Below are 20557 nucleotides of genomic sequence, written 5' to 3'. Positions count from 1 at the left end.
GAGTCACCCCGCTACAGGTCTGGCCAAAATGCTTCCAGCTCATCCCTCCAAAACAATCCCCTGGCTCCCCGGCTCCAGCACACCTGTGCCCCTGAGCTGCCTTCCTGGTTGCCAGGGTGGAGAGAGGTGAACACAGTGGGCAGTGCCCTGGCACCTCCCGCGGCCCCTGCCGGGCGCTGGTGCAGAGACAGCCTCTGGGAGAGCTACAGGCAGGGGCAGACCCTGGGCCTGCGCTACCCTTCTCCCCAGACTGCTTTTCTGGGCAGGAAATGTTCTCGCCACCAGCCTGGACAGCCCAGGCGTCTCCGCTCCTGTCTGGCTAGGGCTGCAAGGACAGGGACAGGCCACTGTGGTAAGAGGACAGGGAACAGCCAGAAACAGAGATAGACTTGTGGTTTATTTTGTGTTTTTTTAAATAAATACATTTTATATTAAAGGAAAAAAATGTAATGATTTTATCGGGAACCAATCTCGCCATCAACTACGTTGCTTTGCCTTTTGTTCTTCATATAAAACCGGCTTACTTTTCATTTTAAATGGGTTCGTCTTTCTCATAAAAAGGGAGGGGCCTGCACATGACCGATTTCCTGAGGGTGCTGACCGTGAGGACACCTCTCGGGACTCCTTGTCCATCGCCTTTTGTCAGGATTAGATGTGGCTCAGGACTTCGCATGCCTTGGAGCGTGGCGCGGGACCAGCTGGTGGGCTTGGCACCGCTTCAGTTCTGACACAGCAGTCGTTGAAAGAAGTCATATTCAGAAGATATTTCAGCTGCTAAAAGAGAAAGATGTGTTTTGCGCTCTTGTGATTTTCCCCAGAAGCTAAGCGCAGAGGGGCGGGCGGGGGCTAGGGAGCCCGGGGAGGTGACTTCCCGTGTGGAGACCAAACTTGCTTCTCATGGGAGTTCGGGTTTCCAATTGGGATGGCCAGGTCCCTTCACACACATAGCCTTCTGAGACTGCTTTTCAACTGGGTGAGGGTGTTCTATTTCAGGACACTGCTCACGTGCTCTGTATCTGAAGGAGAGGCTTTGACAGAGAAGCTAACTCAGAGAGGACACGGTACTGGTTTGCAGGTTGAGTGAGTCATCAGCCTTCTGACACTCTCGTGGGGCGGCTGCGCAGGGCTGACCTTCCTGCCCAGCTCCCCTCTCACTTCTTCCAACTCTTCCCAGCCCTGCCCCAAGAACAGGTGCCCCACTGCCCGGCCTCCTCATTCACTCATACTCCTGTGGGTCGTTTTTTCATGTTACATATCTTATTTATTTATTTATTTATTTATTTAATCTTTATTGTTGTAAGTACTACAGATTTCCTCCTTCCAATATACATGTACCTCCCCACTCCCATCCCCTGCCTTCCCCACACTGTGTCCGTGACCATTTCTATGCACATATGCACACCAGCATCGTACTCCGGTTTGTCTTCCTGCAGGTCTTCATCATCGACTGTGTATGCTGGCAGTCCCTTCCTTGGGAAACAAAACAGAAACAAATACGCTTCACTCCACAATCCCTTCCATTCTGTTGATTCTCAAACTACAGCAACAAATGAGATGGACCTGCTGCCTCGGTTTCTCTGTTTCCTTACTGCCTTCTGAAATCTGGCTTCCTCTCTGGCTGCCACCACACCCGGTGGCTCAGACCCTGTCCCGATTCCGTCCGCCGGGCGCATTTGATCTCAGTCCGCCGCCTGTGTTGTCGGTGAACTCGCCCTCCTCGGTCTCCCTGATGCTGGGGAACCCTCCGTATCTTCCCACACTTTCAACAAAGACGTCCCTGTTTCACCAGCTGCTCGGTTACCCTTCACCCTGCACGTTTCCTTCCCAGCGTTTCTAGAATATTGAGGCTCTTGAAGACTAACATATAATAGCACTTGGTTCTACAGCATAATATTACACCAATGGAAAAACTAGACAGGGACTATCAGCAAATGGCTACTAAATGTTCCTAGAGACCCAAGGCCAAAAGAGGGCTGCCTTTATTCTCTGCATCTCCACGTCTCCCCAGCTCAGAGTTCAAAGGACCTGCTCAAGGAGACACATTGGATCCGCAGGACAGACACGTCTGCCCAGAAGCACAATCTCCCGGACTGAGAAGCTGGGCAGGAGGAGCTGCCTTCTCCCCGCTGTCGGTGGGCTGTCCCTCTGAGGACACTGACATGTTCACCATATTCCTTGGACCAAAATATACATGTAACAATTACAAAAGACTGGACATATCAGTCTCCCTAATTCCTAACAATACTATTTTATCATCTTTCAGAAAAAGATAAGTCAGAATTTACACCTTTCTATGTGGAACCACAAACTCTCACAAGGTATATCAATTTCATGTGTAAGAAAAAAAAAACTATCAAAACATCTCGAGTCTTATTAGTATAGTGATGTTTTTTCTACAATTTTTCCACCCTTTAAGTATTTCCTATTTTATTTCTCAGTGATGTTTTGGTGTACAGGTGTATGAGTCATAACACACGAATAGTTCAGATAATGGCCACAGCAGTTGGGATGCAGTCAGCCGTGTCACCTCAAGAAACTCCCTGGTGCTGTCCCTTACAGGCACACCATGCCCACTCCTGGTCCCTGATCTGCTCTCCACCACTGCAGATGTGTCTTTTTAAGAATGACATATATTGGAGTCATAAAGTATGTCATCTGTTGAGACTGGCTTTTTTTTTTTTTTAATTTTATTTTATTTTTTATCCTCACCAGAGGATATTTTTCCATATTTTGTACAGATAGAGTGGGAGGGAGAGAGAAGAAGGAGAGAGAGAGAGAAACATCGACATGAAGGGACACATCGAGTGGCTGCCACCCGCACGACCAACCAGGGCCGGGGACAAACTGCAACCGAAGTACGTGCCCTTAGCGGGAACCGAACCCGGGTCTCTCCGGACCGCAGGCGGACGCTCTAACCGCTGAGCCAAACTGGCCAGGGCGAGACTGGCTTTTTTAATTCAGCAGAATGCCTTTGAGATTCATCCAAGTTATAGAATTTTATTCCTTTTCATTATTGAGTAGTGTTCTATAATATGCATATATCACAGCGTGTTTACGTGTATATTAAACATACATTGTATCTGTAGAATTGGTACTCCATATTAAACACTGTCAACATGATGCCATGAAAATTGTGGGGAGCTAGCCAGATTCAAAGGCCAGTTCTGCTCCTTAGTTGTGGGCAAGGCACAGAAATCCCTCTGAGAGTCAGGGTAGGCAAAGTGGGGGTAATGGCTTATTTCATGGAGCTCTAGAAATAACCACAGATCACAGCATGGGGGTGCTGTAATAACCACAGATCACAGCATGGGACTGCCTGACCCCAGGACACTGTCGGATGTGTCTGCTTCCCTTCCCTCTGCCATCAAGTCAAGGTCGAATAGTACATATTTTTAGAAATTTTTAATCTCTTGATTTTCAGGTGTGGAAAATTCATATTGACTTTATTCTAATTTGTTTTATTAGCAGATGGAAGATAATCTATTGTAGCATGCCTGGTACAATCTTTGCAGAGCGTAAATTCTTTATCAATATTTCGAAATACGTGCACTAGTCTGCGTGTTCTGTGGTCCAAGGCTGTCTCCTGGTGTGACCTCTAGAGGTCTGCTGTTGAGCAAACTTGCTCCAGCGGCCCCAGCAGAACCGGGGGCCATGCAGCCTGACGATGCCATTGGGTGGGTGCATGTTTTCTCTGCTCCTTGTCATGCAGCCATCGCCAGATGGACAGAAGGCAACGCTGAGGCGAAAGGTGGCCGGGCGGTGGGACAGCACTGGGAGCCGCGGAGGGGCTGCCTTCTGAGCATCCTCATCTCACTCCACCCCGACTCCATTACGCATCAGTAATTGATTTGTTGCCATTTCTGGAGCATAGCGTCTGCCTTCTTTATCAGTATGAGCAAGAAGAAGCAATTACATTTCTGACCCAAAGATAAAAATACGTGTGCTTAGCCCAAGCTCCCCCATATTTTATTCATTTCATGCTTTTGGTCGCACAGCTGGTTAAGAGCACCCTTCATGCAGCAACATGCACAGTCCGAAGTCCCGTTGAGAAGGGTTTCAGCGCAGTTTACTGCCAAGTACATCACCCAAGTTGTGTGCCACTGCTCCGCTGCAACGCTTTCTGGCTTTTACAGCCACGTAACACAAATTCCCTTGGTCTCAAACTTAGCTTTAAAGAGTTCAGATGCAAGTCTATCACACATTGGGAGACACATGCATCATTTAAAAACAAGCAAATATAATTTATCATTTCCTAATGTTATAACTGATGAGATAATAACCTAAATTTTCAGTAATCAAGCATATTTATATTGATCTCGTATAGGGTGATCCATTTGAAATTGCTAATAATCACCTGTTTTCCACCTGTAGAAATGGTACTTTTGTAGGGTTCACCTGAACAAGACATTCTGATACATTGGCGTGGGAGCAGCGAAGATGCTATGGTCTGAATGATGACCTCCCCTCAAATTTCTGTGTTGAAGCTTTAACCTCCAGGGTGACTGCATCTGGAGAAGGGGCCTTTGGGGACATAACTAAGGTGAAATGAGGTCCTAAGGGTAGGAACTGATGTTCTTATAAGCAAAGCAGACACCAGCGCTCTCTCTCCATGCAAGCACAGGGGAAAGGCACTGTCTAGGAGGACGAAAGATGGGCCTCCCCAGACCCCAACCCTGCCAGCACCTCGATATTGGACGTGCAGCCCCAGAACTGGAAAAATACAAATGTCTGTTGTCTAAGCCCCATTCTGTGGGCCTTTGTTGTGGCAGCATAGACAGAGACAGGTGAGGATCCCCGACCCTCCCCGAATCGTCCACTCCTGCTTCATGGCTGGACATAAAAGGGGTGTGAGGGCATCTGCCCCTCGAGTCTGTGGTCTCCTTTCCGGGTCCACCGAACACCAAGGAGAAAACTGTCCCTCAGAGCAGCTTCCGTGGACGCTGCTGCAGAACGGAGCAGACAGTGGTGGACGTCCGGAGTCCTTCACACTGCTCCGCACGCCCTGGACGCCTCGAGCCAGCGCACGGGGTACTGCTGCCGCTCCGCAGGCTGCCTTCGGGGACATTCAAGCCAAGACGGGAAGTCGCATCTCTTCAGTGAACTGGGGTAGTTGTGAGGGTCAAAGATAAGTGAGTAAAACCCCTCCCTGTTTCTGGTGTATAGTAGTCACTCGATAAATACTGTTGTGTCAAGAAAACAAAAACTTATTTTAGGCGTTTTTTCCCACAATACGTCCAGAGTGTGACCTACCATCTGTAATCATCAAAACCAGTCTCCTACGTCATATCACTACAGTAACGAACAGTAAGAACTCGGCTTCAAGAAAATGACTTGATGTCAGATCGCCAGAGAAAAATGGAGTCTATTCAGCACACTCGGATGACTAATTTAAGAGTTCTTACAAAAAAAAATGTGGAGGGTTTCTATTAATACAAGCAGTGGTTCCCCAGGATACCCTTTCCTTTTATGAGACTTTTGTGAAGTTAATTAAGGTTTTACTATTCATATTCTACTTTTATTAGCAATCTGTAAGAGCCCCCAAAATTGAAGCAAGTCATCAGTGAGCTGAAAACAAACTAAAGCATTTTATTCTTACCCATTACATTAAATTGAGGACATCATTACACACTGAAGTATTAATTATAATGATGTGATTGGTATAAAGACATTAATTGTACCTGATTTAATAAAAAAACAGGGATAATGAGCAGAGTAAACAAAACAATAAGCAATGCTACGTTTCTCTTCCCCTAACTTCCTTTCCAAGTGGGACAATATTTAAATACTTATATTTCAGGGTAACATGTTCCACTGCTTAGAATTTTCCACCTCAGCAATTAAGACATTATCTTCTTTCCTTAACCAAAAATTATTTTCCTTGCTTATAGTTGTGAACTCGTAAGGGGAAAAAAGTCCAGTAATTTAGTAATTTAAGTAGTATGAAATGTAGGGCAGGAAAATCAAGCCTTCACTAAAAATTTGCATTTTGAAAATTGTCTGATTCCAACCTGATAGTGGATCATGGCCCACCTATGGCCATGAGGACCCATTTTGAGTGTCTAGTTTCTGCTCTACCTGTTTCAACCAGCACTTTGTTCACTGAAGGACGAACAAACCAGTGCTGATTGGCAGTCACATCTGTACTGCTGACGAAGGGCTTGCGGCCATCAGCACTGTTTGCCCACGAGTTGCACACGACTGCTAGAGAAACTGTTCCCCAGTGTTGGCAGGATCGGTGGTTTTTTAGGGTGGTCCTCATTGATCATAGCACAGGTGATGACTTTCAGGTGTCTTCAGGTACCATGAAGTTACAGACAGTTCAGCAGGATTTACACACGCGCATTTCCAAATGCATCAAGGAAAGTGTTGCCAATCCAGATGAATATACTAGGAGGTGAAGAGTAACAGTCACTATAGCTGTCATTTACTGCGAATGGCTGAGGCTCTGCACTACATTGCGGTGAAATAGGCAACATTATCCTCATTTTAGGATACGGCAGGGACTGAGGAATCACAATGAGTTGGCCAAGATCCCATAATTATGAAGCTACAGAGCAGAATATGAACTCAGTTCCGCTGAGATCCAGTCCTTGGATTTAACCATCATCTGCACTGACACAGTCCTACATCCTTTTCCTTCCTAATTGTTTGTTCTTAGGGAAGGTGTATAATTTGAAACGTCCCTTGATGTTATAGATCCATGGGTTTATACCTCTTTAAAATGTGTTTTGTTTTTTTTTATGACTGAAACATATGGAAAACAGGCCAGGCAGCAATCAATCTGAGCTTCTGGAGCTGGCTCCCAGTGCTGGGGAGAGAATCCAGGACGCTCTCAGACCAGGGACTCCCTCCTCCTGATTCTAACATGTCTAATGCAGCTTGTGTTTAAGGTTTAGGAAGCATTTTATAAAGGTAAGCCTTTCAATGTCTTTGTAAATATTTACTGACCCAATTTCACAGGTGAGCAAACTGAGAGTCAAAAAGGCTAGGTATTATCAGCATGTTCCAATTAACTTTTGCTAATTAATAATTAAAATTTTTATTTTAATATAGGAGTGTTCAATTGATAACATACTAAATTGTTCTATTCTTTCTCAACCTTAGTATGTTATAAACTTGGGCTCTTTTACTTCACCCAGCAATGTCATGCCCCTACCTTCAGGGAACTAAAAACTACGTTCTCTAATAAAACAGGTGCTATGTGATAGCTGTTTCTGATAACTGTTCTGGCTGAAGTTAAGTACCACTTGTCCAGGTCAGAAGCATCTGACCTTTGAGGTAAACATCCCATTATAGCGGAACCTCACAGACAGACATACAAATTACTATACTAGCTGTTTTTCTTCCTGTTTTCTTGAGAAAATAGCTACCTTCTACATCAACTACTGAAGATCATTCTGTGACAAAGTAGTAGGCTATGATGCCAATAATGAGAGGTCAGCCCTGGCTGGGTGGGTCTGTTGCTTGCAGTGTTGTCCCGTACACCAAAATGTTGCAGGTTCGATTCCTGGTCAGGATGCATACCTGGGTATCAAGTTCAACCCCAGTCGGTACATGTATGGGAGGCAACTGATTGATGTTTCTCTCTCACATTTATGTTTCTTTCTTTCTTTTTTTTCTTTATTGACTTGAGAGAGAGAGGAAGAGAGAGAGAGAGAGAGAGAGAGAGAGAGAGAGAGAGAGAGAGAGAATGATGAGAGAGAACATTGATTGGCTGCCTCCTGCATATCCCCCACTGGGGATCTGGCCCACAACCTGGGCTTGTGCCCTGATGGAGAATCGAACCCACGGCCTCTTGGTGCATGGGTCGATGCTCAACCACTGAGCCACACCAGCCTGGCTCACATTTATATTTCTCTCTCTATCAAATCAATTTTAAAAAAAGCATACCCTCAGGTGAGGATAAAAAAAAAAGAAAATGAAGAAACATTAATAAATACCTTCTTTATGCCAGGCACTTTACATATTTTCATTTAATTGTACAAATAAGCCCAGACATAAGAAAAAATGGTTCATTTTGTCTCCAAAGAAGCGCAGGCTCAGAAAGTAAAGAGACCAGCCCAAGAGCACAAACATACTCCCGCTCTTCCATCCACCTCACCCCATTTCTGGGAATAACCAGTCTGCTAAAATATTCAGGGAAGCTTCATTCCATGTTGGTGTCTTTATGACGTGAGCTGAGATTCAGTACTAGCTTCCATTTCAGCAATAAATCGTTGGTCAACCCTGAATCAGTTAACCCTATTTGGCCACCTAATGTGAACAAGTGATGTGGATATTGAGAATTCTGTGGGAAAATAGTATCTTATTCCTGTGTTGGATAGCATCTGAAAGAGGAGACAAAATGTGCACAAATCTATAGAAAAATGTATATGCTTATGAAAACACGAACATACCTACAGTCACCTTGTGAGCAAGAAAATGAGAAGGAAGTGTTTGGTGATGGATGCTTGACCGACCTAGGTTATGGCAGGTAGATAGATACATTTATGTCTAGAACTTAAACATCATGGAATTGAAATACAGTAAAGGTGTTCGTGATGTGCTAGGCATAGTTAATTGAGTGTGATGGATCTCCTATCAGCCTTGCTAAGGTGATGGAACTGAAGCAGGGGGAGGTTAAGCATCTCGCCCAGGTGTGCAGAGCCGGCAAGTGGCAGGGCTGGGATGTGAATGGAGGCAGCACCAGAGCTGCTTCTCTTACATTGACCTTGAACCTTCAATGTCAGTGTGCCGTGTGAGTATGTGAACTGTTTATCTGGGGACCTAAAGACTGTGATTCCCTAACCCTTGACATAAATGTTATGTGTGAAAACACTTCCCTGTTGTTCTTAGAGGAGTAAGTTCATTGCTTTATTCAACAGATCCTATTCGATACTATAGTGTGTAGTAGTGAATAAGGACCCAGTGCTCCCAGTGTGCAGAGCAGTGAACTGGAGACGGGCCCCGCTAGTCACTCAACACACACTAACAATTGCAATGCATTTAATTTTAGAAAATTATGCATGTTTTTATTAGTTTGAATACATTACCTACATTAGACTCGCCTTAATCCAAAGGTATCCTTAAGAACTATATTTAAAAATTAACACCATGCTTCCAAATATTTCACTAAGTAGGAAGGTTTGGGGGAGTCCTATTTAAAACCAGAGGAGTAGTTTAAACAGACTTAGAATGATTTTCTGAATGGAGCAACAGACCATGTATCTTTGTAGTAGGCACACCATCTATATGGCATAATATCACCACAACACAGTAAGCCACTCTGGTCCACTTCAGAACGTTTACTCCCACTGCCCCAAACTGCTTAGCACACCTGTTGTTGGTGTTTGGTGACCTACCTGATAAGAACTTAGTCACTAGTTATTAAATGAGGTTGTAAAAATGTGGAGGGTAAGGTATAGAACACTGAAGATATTCACATGCCATTAGAACACTATCCCCCGACTACCAATCATTTGCCAAATATAAACAGCCTCTTTGGCTAACAGTGTTGCTTTTTCCTGACGACAAAGGCCCACCTTCCCAAATCATCGAGCAATAACCCCTTAAAATGAACGAACATTACAGAAACCTGAGAGGCAATTCTATGTTTTAAGAAAGGCAATTCTCTAGGAATATTTTCATTCCCTTGCCTCCAACACATGCTTCCTTACCTGCTCTCTGGAGTGTGTGTGTGTGTGTGGGGGGGGGGGGGGCAGTGTCAGGCTCTGGGACACCCCCCCCCAAGTCTGCTGTTTAAACTTGTCACGCAACACAGGGACCCACATGGCCTCAAGAAGCCAGCTCTGCACACCCGTGCGGTTCCACAGCGACTTCCCTGCCCAAGCACAGGCGTGTCTACCCGTGCAGGGTGCGTTCTGTAGACATGTTCCGTGTGCATGTCGTGTGTGCCCGCCTGTCGCCTGGTCCTTGGGGAATCTGCTGTTCCGGGGAACTCAGGGAACAGCTAGAGGAGGCAAACAGTCCTTTCTCGCCTGGTGGCTGCCCCCGCCGGGTCCCTGGAATCTGCAATGACATGTATCACAAGCAGCTAATAATGGGAGACGGAAGATGAGCAGGAGAATCCAGGACCGAGGAAGGGGCCGTTGTACGGGAGACCAGCAGCCAGGATCTCTGTGCTTTTACACGCAATGCCGGGGAGCTGGAGGGCAGGCAGCGACTCGGAATCGCCAGCCCTCTGAGATGATTTTCCCAACTGCGCCCGGAAACCAGCGCAGGGCGTGTGTCCTGCGCTGGGCGAAGCCAGCCAAGGGGGCGCCGGCAGCAAGTCGCCGCGCGGCCGCCGCCACTTGGCGCTTCGGTGGCGTTGGCGCTCCGAAGACGCGTGCACGCACCGCTTTCCCCGGCGTGGTGCGGGTTTCCTAAACCGCCCCGCTGCTGCCTCGGAAGGGAGTTTCTAGCGGCCCCTCTCTGCTGCCTCCCCACCCCCAACCCGTTCTGGGTGTTACCCCGCGAGGAGCTTCTCCCGCTCCGCCGCGTGCGCCCTCCGAGGGGTGCAGGTGCAGCTCCGCCGACGCCGCCTCCTCCGCCGGGGCCTGGGGGCTTGGCCGGGGCCGCCGCACCGCGGATGCTCCCGCGCCCGGGACTCCCCGCCCTCCCGCGCGACCCCGCGCCCCGGCGGGCGGTGCTTGCGGAGGGCAGGGGGCGGGGAGGGGAGCGGGGGCCCGTCCGGGGGTAGCCGCCGCCCGCCGCGCCTCGCCGCCCAGCGCCGCTGCGCCTCCTCCTCGGCGCCCGCGCCCGCCAGCGCCGGCGGCTGCCTCGGCGACCGGGAGCTGCCTGCCCCCGCTGGCCGCGCGCTCCCCAGCAGCATGCTCTATTTCCAGATGGTGATCATGGCAGGGACCGTGATGCTGGCGTACTACTTCGAGTACACGGACACGTTCGCGGTGAACGTGCAGGGCTTCTTCTGCCACGACAGCGCCTACCGCAAGCCCTACCCGGGCCCGGAGGACAGCAGCGCCGTGCCGCCCGCGCTCCTCTACTCGCTGGCCGCCGGGGTCCCCGCGCTCGTGGTAAGCCCGGCGCCCCACTCCCTTCCTTCGGGGTGGAGGCCCCTCTCGCGGGCGGGCGCCGCAGCCTTTGCCTCCTCAGTGCCTCCGGGCTGCGGGCATCCCCTTCCCCAGAGGACATCCAGGGCGCGTCAGGGTGGGTGCGGAGGAAGCCCCCAGCCGCCTCTCCCACGCACCAGTCCGCACCCCTGCGGCGGCCGCAGTGTCGGGTGACGGAGCGGGGGAGGGCCGGGGAGGGGGCTGTTGGAGGGACTGGGGGTGGGGGTCGGGCCTGGGGAGGGGTGAGCCTTGGGGTTCATCTCGCCTTCATCTGCCCGGTGGCCTTGCTCCCAGCTTGCCACGGGAAGGTGAGCCCCAGCGACAGGGACAGGGGAATCTATTGCTGGGGTGTGGAGGGGACTCCCATTTCCCCAGTGGGGATGCCTGTTTCTGATTCACCACCCCTGCCCGGTCAATGAAAGTGCCAGTGGGACCCAGCTGACCAGGGCACTGAGAGCACCGAGCGCTGAATGGGGAGGCTCGGCGTGTGCTTGCTGGAAGCGGACCGCGCCTGGACCCAGCGTTCATTTAGGGCTGCTCCCGCCCTGGGCAGCGGAGCCCCTTCCTGCAGCAGCCTCTCTGAGACGCCCTTCGGGTTCGTGTGTGTCTACAGGGACACACATGCACGCACATACCTATGCACTTATTAGGGTAATGACCATATACTAAATTACATATGTGAACAGGAAGCGGAGTTATTGGTGGGCGAACTGGTGGTGTTTCTTCAGAAAACATTATGGTTCCTGTGATATTGTTAAAGTATTGGAGGTTCCCTTCCTGTGGTACTGCCCCCCTCCCTCCCGCCCTCCCTCCACAGATAACAGATAACAAGTAGGAAATTAAAAATGAAGAGGGAAGTGTTATTTCAGTGGCTGACTCTGTAAGTCGCAGTAATGAATGTTAGGAACATCTGTTACATCTATTAGGTCTGGATATTAGTGTTTTATTTGATTTTAGGGGAAATCAGTTAATAATTTACAAAATAATGAAAAATGCCTCACACATAATGGGATTCTAGGAATGAGCTAAGGAACTTCCTGCTGACCTCAGTAACTTTGTCATGGGCACGGTGACGGCTGGCTGCACTCAGCTCTAGCACAGTGGTGTGGAAGTGGTAGACCTACACCTGAGAATGTTTTGTTTTCATAGTAATTCGCTTACACGTGCCAGAGACCCCAAATCCTGCTTCATGTTTGTGTTCTCTTGCCTCCACTTGAAAATCTGGAAGAGGAAAAACTGGTTTTCCTTGAGGCTGTTCCTGCAGATGTTGGTTTTCCAGGAGACTAAATAGTTCAGGGCTTTTTTTTTTTTTTTTAAAGAAAAAAGCCTGCCATTTTCAGGACACTGGTTTTGTTGCCGCCATAATCAATAATGTCTGTAACTCATCCCTGGTTCATTGCTGTTCTGTGTTTTATTTAAATGAGAGAGACTTTTCAGATCCTAACCACCCATCCATGGTGGCAGGTGCCGGTTAGAAACGCTAACGTATTGGCCCAAAGATTTTGATTATTCGCCACTTCAGAGGAACTGAGAAGGGGGAGGGGAACCAGTCAGTCATCACTGGGTGCCTGTTCTGGGCCGGACTCTGTGTCATCAAAACCAATGTCCTTTCAGAGTACCCCTCCCAAGAGACACCCCCTCCAGTGAGCACTGAGGACTCTGAGACCAGATATAAACGAGAACATCTGAAAGCAGAGACCAAGGGCGTGATGTTTGTGCACCCATGAGACTGGTGCTGGGTGCCACCCTGTCCTCTGTTTCCCAAGGAAGACCAGAGATGGCTGATGGGCAGGTGTCAAGGGAGGAGCCAGCTTGGTTCAGTGTTTGACTTTATTTCTTTAGGTACCAGAAAACGCACTGGGAGTCAGGTGCCGAGGAGGGAAGGTTGGGTTTGGAGGCTCGTTGTGCTGCTGGCCTCTCTGTCTATGCCCTGGGGAGAGTACCGTGGACAATGCGGACAGCTGGGACCAGGGAAAGCACCTCCATGCCTCTCACTGGCTTGGCACAGTCACCTGCATGAAAATACTGTTATTAATAGTAATGGCAGTGGAGCCATCGTTTGTCGAGTTACATACTTTCTACCTGTCTAGTGTTTGCATTATCTCTGAAAGCAATTATTATTATTGCCACCTGTCATTTGGGAAAATGAGACTTAGAAAGATTAAGTCATTTGCCCAAAGACCAGGGCTAAACATGTGATACCCAGAATTGTCACCTGCTCTGCCAAACTCTCAAGCCTTCCCCTTTTCTATTACAATATGCAAATTTGGTTTACGCCTAAATCATTCTTCTCGGTACAGGCCTCAAACAGTCTCTTTCTCCATCTCTCACATTTCTTGGGCTGTAGTGATAAAGGTTCTTTATAATATATAGTTTTTAACCTTCAAGACTCATTTTTAATACTTTAGATTAATTTTGAGAAGTATCTCTTCTCACCTCCAAAGCTAAGATTTGTTTCAGACTTGCTAAACTTATTTATCTAAAAATCAAAAGCAATATATTTTTTCTACTCTTTCACTTTTATATAGTGTTGACTTGGGAATCTAACAAATTAGTATTCAGATCCAAAGTCTGTCCTGCTGCTATGTTAACAGTTGGGAGCGAACTTACTAGGTGACTTTAGACAAGTTATATAAGCTCCTTTGGTCTCAATTTCCTAAGTTACAGGACTTTGAGTATTAAATTAGATTTCATATATAAATACCACCTTTGGCCTGTAGTTGATACTCCATAAGAATCACTATTGCTAACATTATTATCTAATAAAATAATAATTCAGTAAATGTTCATTGAGTCCATGTGGCAAGCACCCTGTTGGGCAGAGAAGAGGTTGTGAAGGGTCCTTTGGAAGGACTCCATGCTGACTGCCCCTCAGGAGTCTACAGCCTAATTAGCTAACTGCCAAAGGCCACAGTCTGAGCCATCATGCATGTGTTCATATATACTGCACAGGTCTGTGTGTGTGTAGCGCAGGGACTGGTTGTTGGGAAGATGCTGAGATCATTTTTGTTTGGAGGGGCAAGGAGGGGCTTCCTGATGGACGAGATGGATTTGAGGTGTGACTGGAAGGAGAGGCTGAAATGGAATTGAGTCAGGACATCCCTGCAGCAGTGACATGAACCACTTGGTGACGGAAATGGAGGAGAGTGGCTTGTGTCATCTGTAAGGATGGCGGCAGGGACACTGGCGTACAGGCTGAGAGGAGACCTGGGTCTTGGTGACGAGCTCGGGATGCCAGGCTGAGGGTTCCCTCAGTTTGTGGGAAATTGCATCATGGTGGAACATGGATGGGTGGGATTTGAGGACATTTTGGGGACAGTGGTGTAGGGCTCTTCTATTATTAAAATATCCATGGTGTGATTTTAAACTCTTGATTCTCAAGTCTGTTTTGTGTTGTGAAATATTATTTTATTTTCAGAAAACACTTATAATGTGGGCTTGCTTACAAAGAGAACGCGGTTCATAAACTCTTTGAAAACCAGTACTGTTCAGTTGGATCTGTATAGCATTTGCCAAAGCGGCACATACAGAATTTAGAGACATGGATTAGTGACCTTTGGTTTCCATGGACTTCAAGAACTGGCAAAGACAGTGGTTTTTGCTCCCCACTTTCGGATACAGTGGCTCCTTAGACCTGTGAGCAACCCAGATGACTCAAAGGAGATGGGGCTGGACCACGCTCCTTCATAGGGCCAGACCAAGACAGAGCCCGCAGGAGCAGGGCGGGGCTGAGTGCTGGGGACACCTCTGGTTCTGCATGCCCAATCCCCAGGAACTTCCTTTGGACTCCCCAGGCTGAGGGCTGGAACTACTGTTGCTGTCCCAAGAGTGCGTGTCACTAGATGTGACAGAGGGTGGTGATGACAGAAAGGCACCTCATACCTGGAGCTCCACCTGGTCGGATCCCAGTGCCTGAGGCTTCCCCTAGACACCTCCTCCCTGGAGCCTTGCCCTGGGCGCTGGCTCCTCCCCCACTCCTGAAAAGTCTGGGTTCTTATACTGCTTTCTCTCACTATCATATGACCTTGGGCTCAATTTTCTTATTCACAAACTGGAGAAAAGGAATCTCCCCGTTGAGAGACAGTGCATGCAGGGGTTAAGGTCACAGACTCCGGAGTTGGGCTGCTGGGGTCGGAGGCCCAGATCTGCCACAGTCCAGCTGCATGAACTTGAGCCTCCTCTCTGTGCCTCAGTTTCTTCAGCTGTAAAATGGAGATCGTATGAGTATTACTATGAGTACGAAATGGGTTAACATCTATAAGTATCAGAGGAGTGCCCAGCTATACTGTGAGTGGCCACCATTAGTTCTGTCAAGGTTGTGATGATTAATGAAGTTAGCCTGTTTAAAGTGCCAAGCAAGGTACTTTTGTTTGTCGGTGGATTTCAGGGCTGATAAAACGTCACAGGTGGACGGAGGCTAGTTACCTGGTTCAGTCCACTCCCCCACAAAAGCTGGGGAGTCTGAACAGCAAGCATAGGAAAACCCATGCAGGACTCGATCCTTGGAGTTAAGTCAGAGAGCCTTACCTTTGAGGACTCCTGAATTTCCTCAAGGGTATTTCTAACACCGGCTGAAATACCCAGCGCCCGCCGCTGGGGAACAATCATTTCACGTGTCACCCCCTTTCATGCTCACCATGTAGGACTTTCTTGAGATGTAGGTGCTATCGTCAAACCTACTTCATAAATGAGACATACGATGCTTAGTGAGAATATATGCCAGACCTGTATTAAATTTTAAAATCCATTAATATAATTACTTCTCCCAATAAACTTGTGAAGGAGATTGAGGAGTTGAGATGACTAATCCAGAGTCCTACAGGGACAGAGCCAGGGTCCCCAGTGCCCTCACTGCTTCTGTTCTAGCCTCTATCCTGACACATTCATGGATCTTCTGAGATTTTCATCTTGAACCTTCACCCTCAGTGTCGGTGGTCCAGGATGGATGGGAAGCTGTGAGCACCTTGTTGTTCAGGGGTGGGGCAGGACATCGTGCCAGCTGTTTCTGTCACACTGCAAGGCTGCGGCAGGCTGGAGGCGGGGGACGCTGCTGTCCTTATTGTACAGCCATGTTTCCTGTCTCTGTCGCACACACCAGGCACCTGCACTTCCAGGCACCAGACCTGCAGACAGTGCGTGGAGAGCAGGGGCCTCTCCATCCCAGGCCCGTGTCTTCAGCGGGCCCTTGCACTAGGCCGGGGTAGAGCAGCACACCGCGCTTGCGTACAGAATGCTGTGTGTGCGCATACAGGCAATTTTCTAGTCACAGCCTCTTCTCAGATTGGCAGAGATCTCCACGGTCCCCTAAAAGTTCAGAACTCCTCCTGGAGGATCTGTGGGTTTGTTTAAACTCCTCCCCTGCCTCTGTGGACCATGCTTTACTTAGATGTTCTCATTCATAGTTACTCACCCGTAGTCTCCTTCCTGCACTCCTTTTTGTTTCGCTTGTATCCCTTCACCTTCGATGGTGATCAGAGCAACGGGCAAAGGCCCAGGACTGGAAAACCAGCTGGCTTCACCCAACCTCTGCTTCTCTCTCCTCCCCTCTTCTCCCTTTTCCTCTCTGTTTCCACCCCCTCCATTCCCACAGCCCATTCCCGTAGCTTCTCTAAAACATGTTGACTTATTGCACCCCACCTTTCTAAGCTGTTGTGAGAATCAGGTGGATGAAAATGCTCTTCAGAGACAATCAGTCACTTCGTACATGTGAGGAAAATATATGAGCAGATTACATGAGTCCTGTAGCCACCTGGGCGTTGGAGATGGTTCTGAGCGCTTGTCACATGGCTTATCCAGTCCGATACACTCACTCTGTGGTGTAGAAAAATGAATAAGAGTTTCATAGTTTTTTCCGGAGTCTCTTGTAGAAAGAATAGTAAAAACAAATAAACTAAGAAGTCAACAGTAAGAAATGGTCTCCTCATTAATTATGACAGAGTATTACTCCAGTATCCATTGCTGTTTTTCAAAATATTTCAATAAGCTCAAAGTATGGTCAAGATTATTATAAAAAAAAACAAACACCTCCCATTTATTTGAGAGAAATGAATGTGTTCAGGGGAACAGTGTTAATACCATCTGTTAAATACGGATTTTATCAGATTAATTCTTAAATTTGCACTGTGCCAAAAGGACATTACAGTACTTGAGAAAGTTTTGATGGTGATAATGCATCGTCTGTGTACCAGGCACTTGCTGTCACTTGGGTTGTGTAGTGAGTAGCCTACTCACCACCCTTCAGTGCAGACGGAGTGCAGGGAAGTGTACCTCCACGCCTCTCGTGAGATTGAGAGCGGTAACTAGCATGGCACCGGGTACGGGTTCAGTATGAGCATGTGCGAATCACATGATGCCTGTTCTTCCAGCAGAGATGCCAACACTGTTCATTGCGCGCGCACAGTGAAAGGACACTGGTGCGCTATCACATCTGCTGAAGAGGGAGGCGACTCGTTGGCTGCTCACGCCCGCCCTCTCAGGGTCCGTGCGGTAGCCGTCTGCGGAGTGTCTGCAGCTACCGCGTCTCCCAATCATTTGATTCATAGCACAAATAGTGACATTTCTAGAAGACAGGGAGGGTTAAGGCAATTGATAATATATCAATGTGCTCTCTACAGCATCCATATCCTTGTTAGTGTATAGACACAGTTACAGACAGGCAGGAAAAGGGGAATTTAAATCTGTGTTCAAGACAAAACTTCATTGGTTCCTAAGACCAGTGCAGTAGCCAATAGAACGCGACTCTCCTGGCTCAGCTTTCCCACCCGGACAGGTGGAGAAGGCAGGTTCCGACGCGAAGTGTGGTCTAACCCGGATCTAGGAGGATCTTTTGAACAGACTTTGGGAAATCATAAGGAATATCATTCTGATGGAAGATATTTTAAAATATGTGAAATGAAGTTCTATATTCAGCATACGAAACTATTTCTGAGAATGCCAGTTTTCACTCAGCAGGCTGGCGACATTTTTAGTCATATTGTGACTGATGCAGTTTGAGAATCACTGTCAGTAAAATAAAACCACCTTTTTATTTTATATATAAAAACAGAATTATAGAGTTTATTTAAAACTCTAAACACAGTCCTTTGGGGGACATTTCTCAGTGAGAGGACATGTATGAGTGTGTGTGTGCGTGCTAGTGTTTGTGTATATATGTATAATAAAGTTGTAATTTTTTGTATGAATACATTTTTCTCTCCTTTGCTTCTAATATCTAGAATGCTTCCCTCCCCCCAAAAAACTCCACAACTTTCTGGAACATTCTTCTGTATCCTTCCAGACCTGGCATCGACTCCTCTGAGCAGATTTCTTAGACTCCCCTGGATGAAGTAACTTTATCCTCCTCTATGATTCCTTTGTCTCTTTTACAAATGATGGCTTTAAAATAACCTTATCTTGTTCTTGTTTCTATTCATGTTGCCATCTATTCATGTAGAGCATCTCAAAGTCCGGGTGTTGTAGTCTGACTGAAGCGCATTTCATCATATGCGATTCTTTGGTTATTTTTGGTGGATAAGTTTCCCAGACGCCAACTGAAGTATGTGATGATGATATTATAATGGCCAGATTCTGCTGAGCGTATAGCTACTTAACCATTCATTAAATTAGGTGAAATAGTCCATGTGCCCTGCTTCGTAAATTCAATGTGTCAAGTGTATGAAACCCTGTGTGAAAAGTTCAGCCAGTCCCATGGGTTCTGTGTCCTCAGGCTGACAGGCTTCAAGCAGAAACCCTCCTGAGCCAATGGCTGTGCCTGGGTCCCTGGAGGACAAGCCACTGGGGTGAAGGTGACAGGCCTCATGCAGTCTTACACCTCATTCACCCCAGCATGGGAAGTATCTCCAAACTATTTTAGTCTATCCACATAGCTTGGCATTTTTGAATTGCACCAATAAAGAGTCCATTTTTAGCATTCTTCATGCTAATTAAAAATCTCTACTTTCATCAATAAAAAATCATTATTTAAATATCCACAAGGCTCATTAAATCAGTTGTTAATGAACAGTCAAACCACAAAGACTTCTGGTGGCCTCTTTGGAGTGGGACCCAGAACTTCCTCCCTCCCTCTCTGCCTCCCTCCCGCATCCCTTCTTTCCTTGAGCAGGTATTTGTTGAACATCTTCCATGTGTAACATAGCTTGAAGATAAGGATAAAAGAGGTTGCTTGACTTGCTCCAAAGCCCCGGACAGGAGTAAAGCCAGCCCCCCCCCCTTCTGCAGACCTCCCAGAGCAGCCAGGGGATGGGCAGGGAGACAGTGGCAGCTGTAGGGAGGTGTCCTGACACAGGTGCCATTTCCACTCTGAGGGACAGGACTGTGTTGATACAACCAGCACCTCTGTGCCGAGTAAATCGTGTGTGGTGCTTCTCGTGTGACGATCCCCCCCTTTTAGGGGTGCTTTTGGTAGTGCAGCAGACACTGTATTTTTCTATCAGAATGTTTTGTAGAAATTCCAGATTCAACTTTCCTCACACCGGGTGCACAGAAGCACGTTTCACGCTGAGAAGCCGCTCACGGTCCAGAGACTTCCTCAAGCAGGCGCGGTGTTCGCAGACACCAAACCGCGTCACGGGGGCCCCTGGGCCTCCTGACGTCTCCAGCTGAGGAACAAGACCACATCTTCAGGCTGGTGACAGCAACCTCTTCCTTCACACGCGCTTCTGCAGGTTGGGTTTGCTCAGTCACCGACATGCATGAAGAGACTTAGTCACAACCAAAGGACAACCGTCTCGGTCTTTGACAAAGAGTCCTTTGTTCCTCTGTGCTCAGGCTCCCTGTCACATGATGATTGGGGTCCTCGTTCACTTCTCCTGGCTAAGTCTAGAATACAGATATGGGAAGCCAGTAGACACTGTATTCCCTTTTTGAAAGATTTGTGAATTCACTGTGAGAGAACATGCTTCTTTGTGGCTGGGATTTTTTGGTCATGATGGAGGCCCTACTGCCCTCCCTCCCCCTTTTTTGTACTCCTCACCCAAGGATATGCTCATTGATCCGAGAGAGACGAGAGAGAGAGGGAGAGAGAGGAACGTTGATGTGAGAAAGAAACATCGATGGGTTGTCTCCTGTACGCACCCCAAATGGGGCTCAGACCCGAAACCTTTTGGTGTAGGAGACGATGCTCCAGCCACCTGAGCCACAGGCTGGGGCTCATTCAACTCACCTGTTAATTTTCAAATGAATTGCCAGAGAGATTAAGTGACTTGCCCAAGGCCAGGCTATTGGACAATTATACAAAGAGTTAATATATATAGCCACTTGGTCTGTGTCAGACATCTGGTAAGTGCTTTACAGATATTAATTAATTTAATCCTCACAACAACTTTGGCGAGAGGCACTATTGTTGCCTCAGTTTACAGACAGCAGCAGGCCTTGGTGGACCTGCTCCAAAGTGCTCTGAACCCAGTGAGGCCCCCCCCCGCCCCCCGGGCCCAGTTCCCTGCCATCTCCTGGAGGGGTTACGGCCACCCACAGCGAAGCTCTGCCTCGTGGAGGCAGTTGGGAGAGAG

At 47.8% G+C, this 20557-nt stretch overlaps 1 protein-coding gene across 1 annotated transcript in view; it reads left to right on the top strand.

The window, feature by feature from the left end:
- The first annotated feature begins 10802 nt into the window (after positions 1-10802).
- PLPPR5 (phospholipid phosphatase related 5) overlaps positions 10803-20557 on the top strand; it is an 80615-nt gene continuing 70860 nt past the window's right edge. Inside the window, exon 1 of the mRNA XM_036273364.1 lies at positions 10803-11015. Coding sequence (XP_036129257.1) covers positions 10812-11015 — 204 coding nt within the window. The 5' untranslated portion in view covers positions 10803-10811. The remainder of the gene's footprint in view (positions 11016-20557) is intronic.

This window comes from Molossus molossus, unplaced genomic scaffold (genome assembly GCF_014108415.1).
Source record: "Molossus molossus isolate mMolMol1 unplaced genomic scaffold, mMolMol1.p scaffold_m16_p_20, whole genome shotgun sequence".
NCBI lineage: Eukaryota > Metazoa > Chordata > Mammalia > Chiroptera > Molossidae > Molossus > Molossus molossus.
Note: the sequence above shows the minus strand (reverse complement) of the source record. Positions and strands in the feature narration are given on the sequence as shown.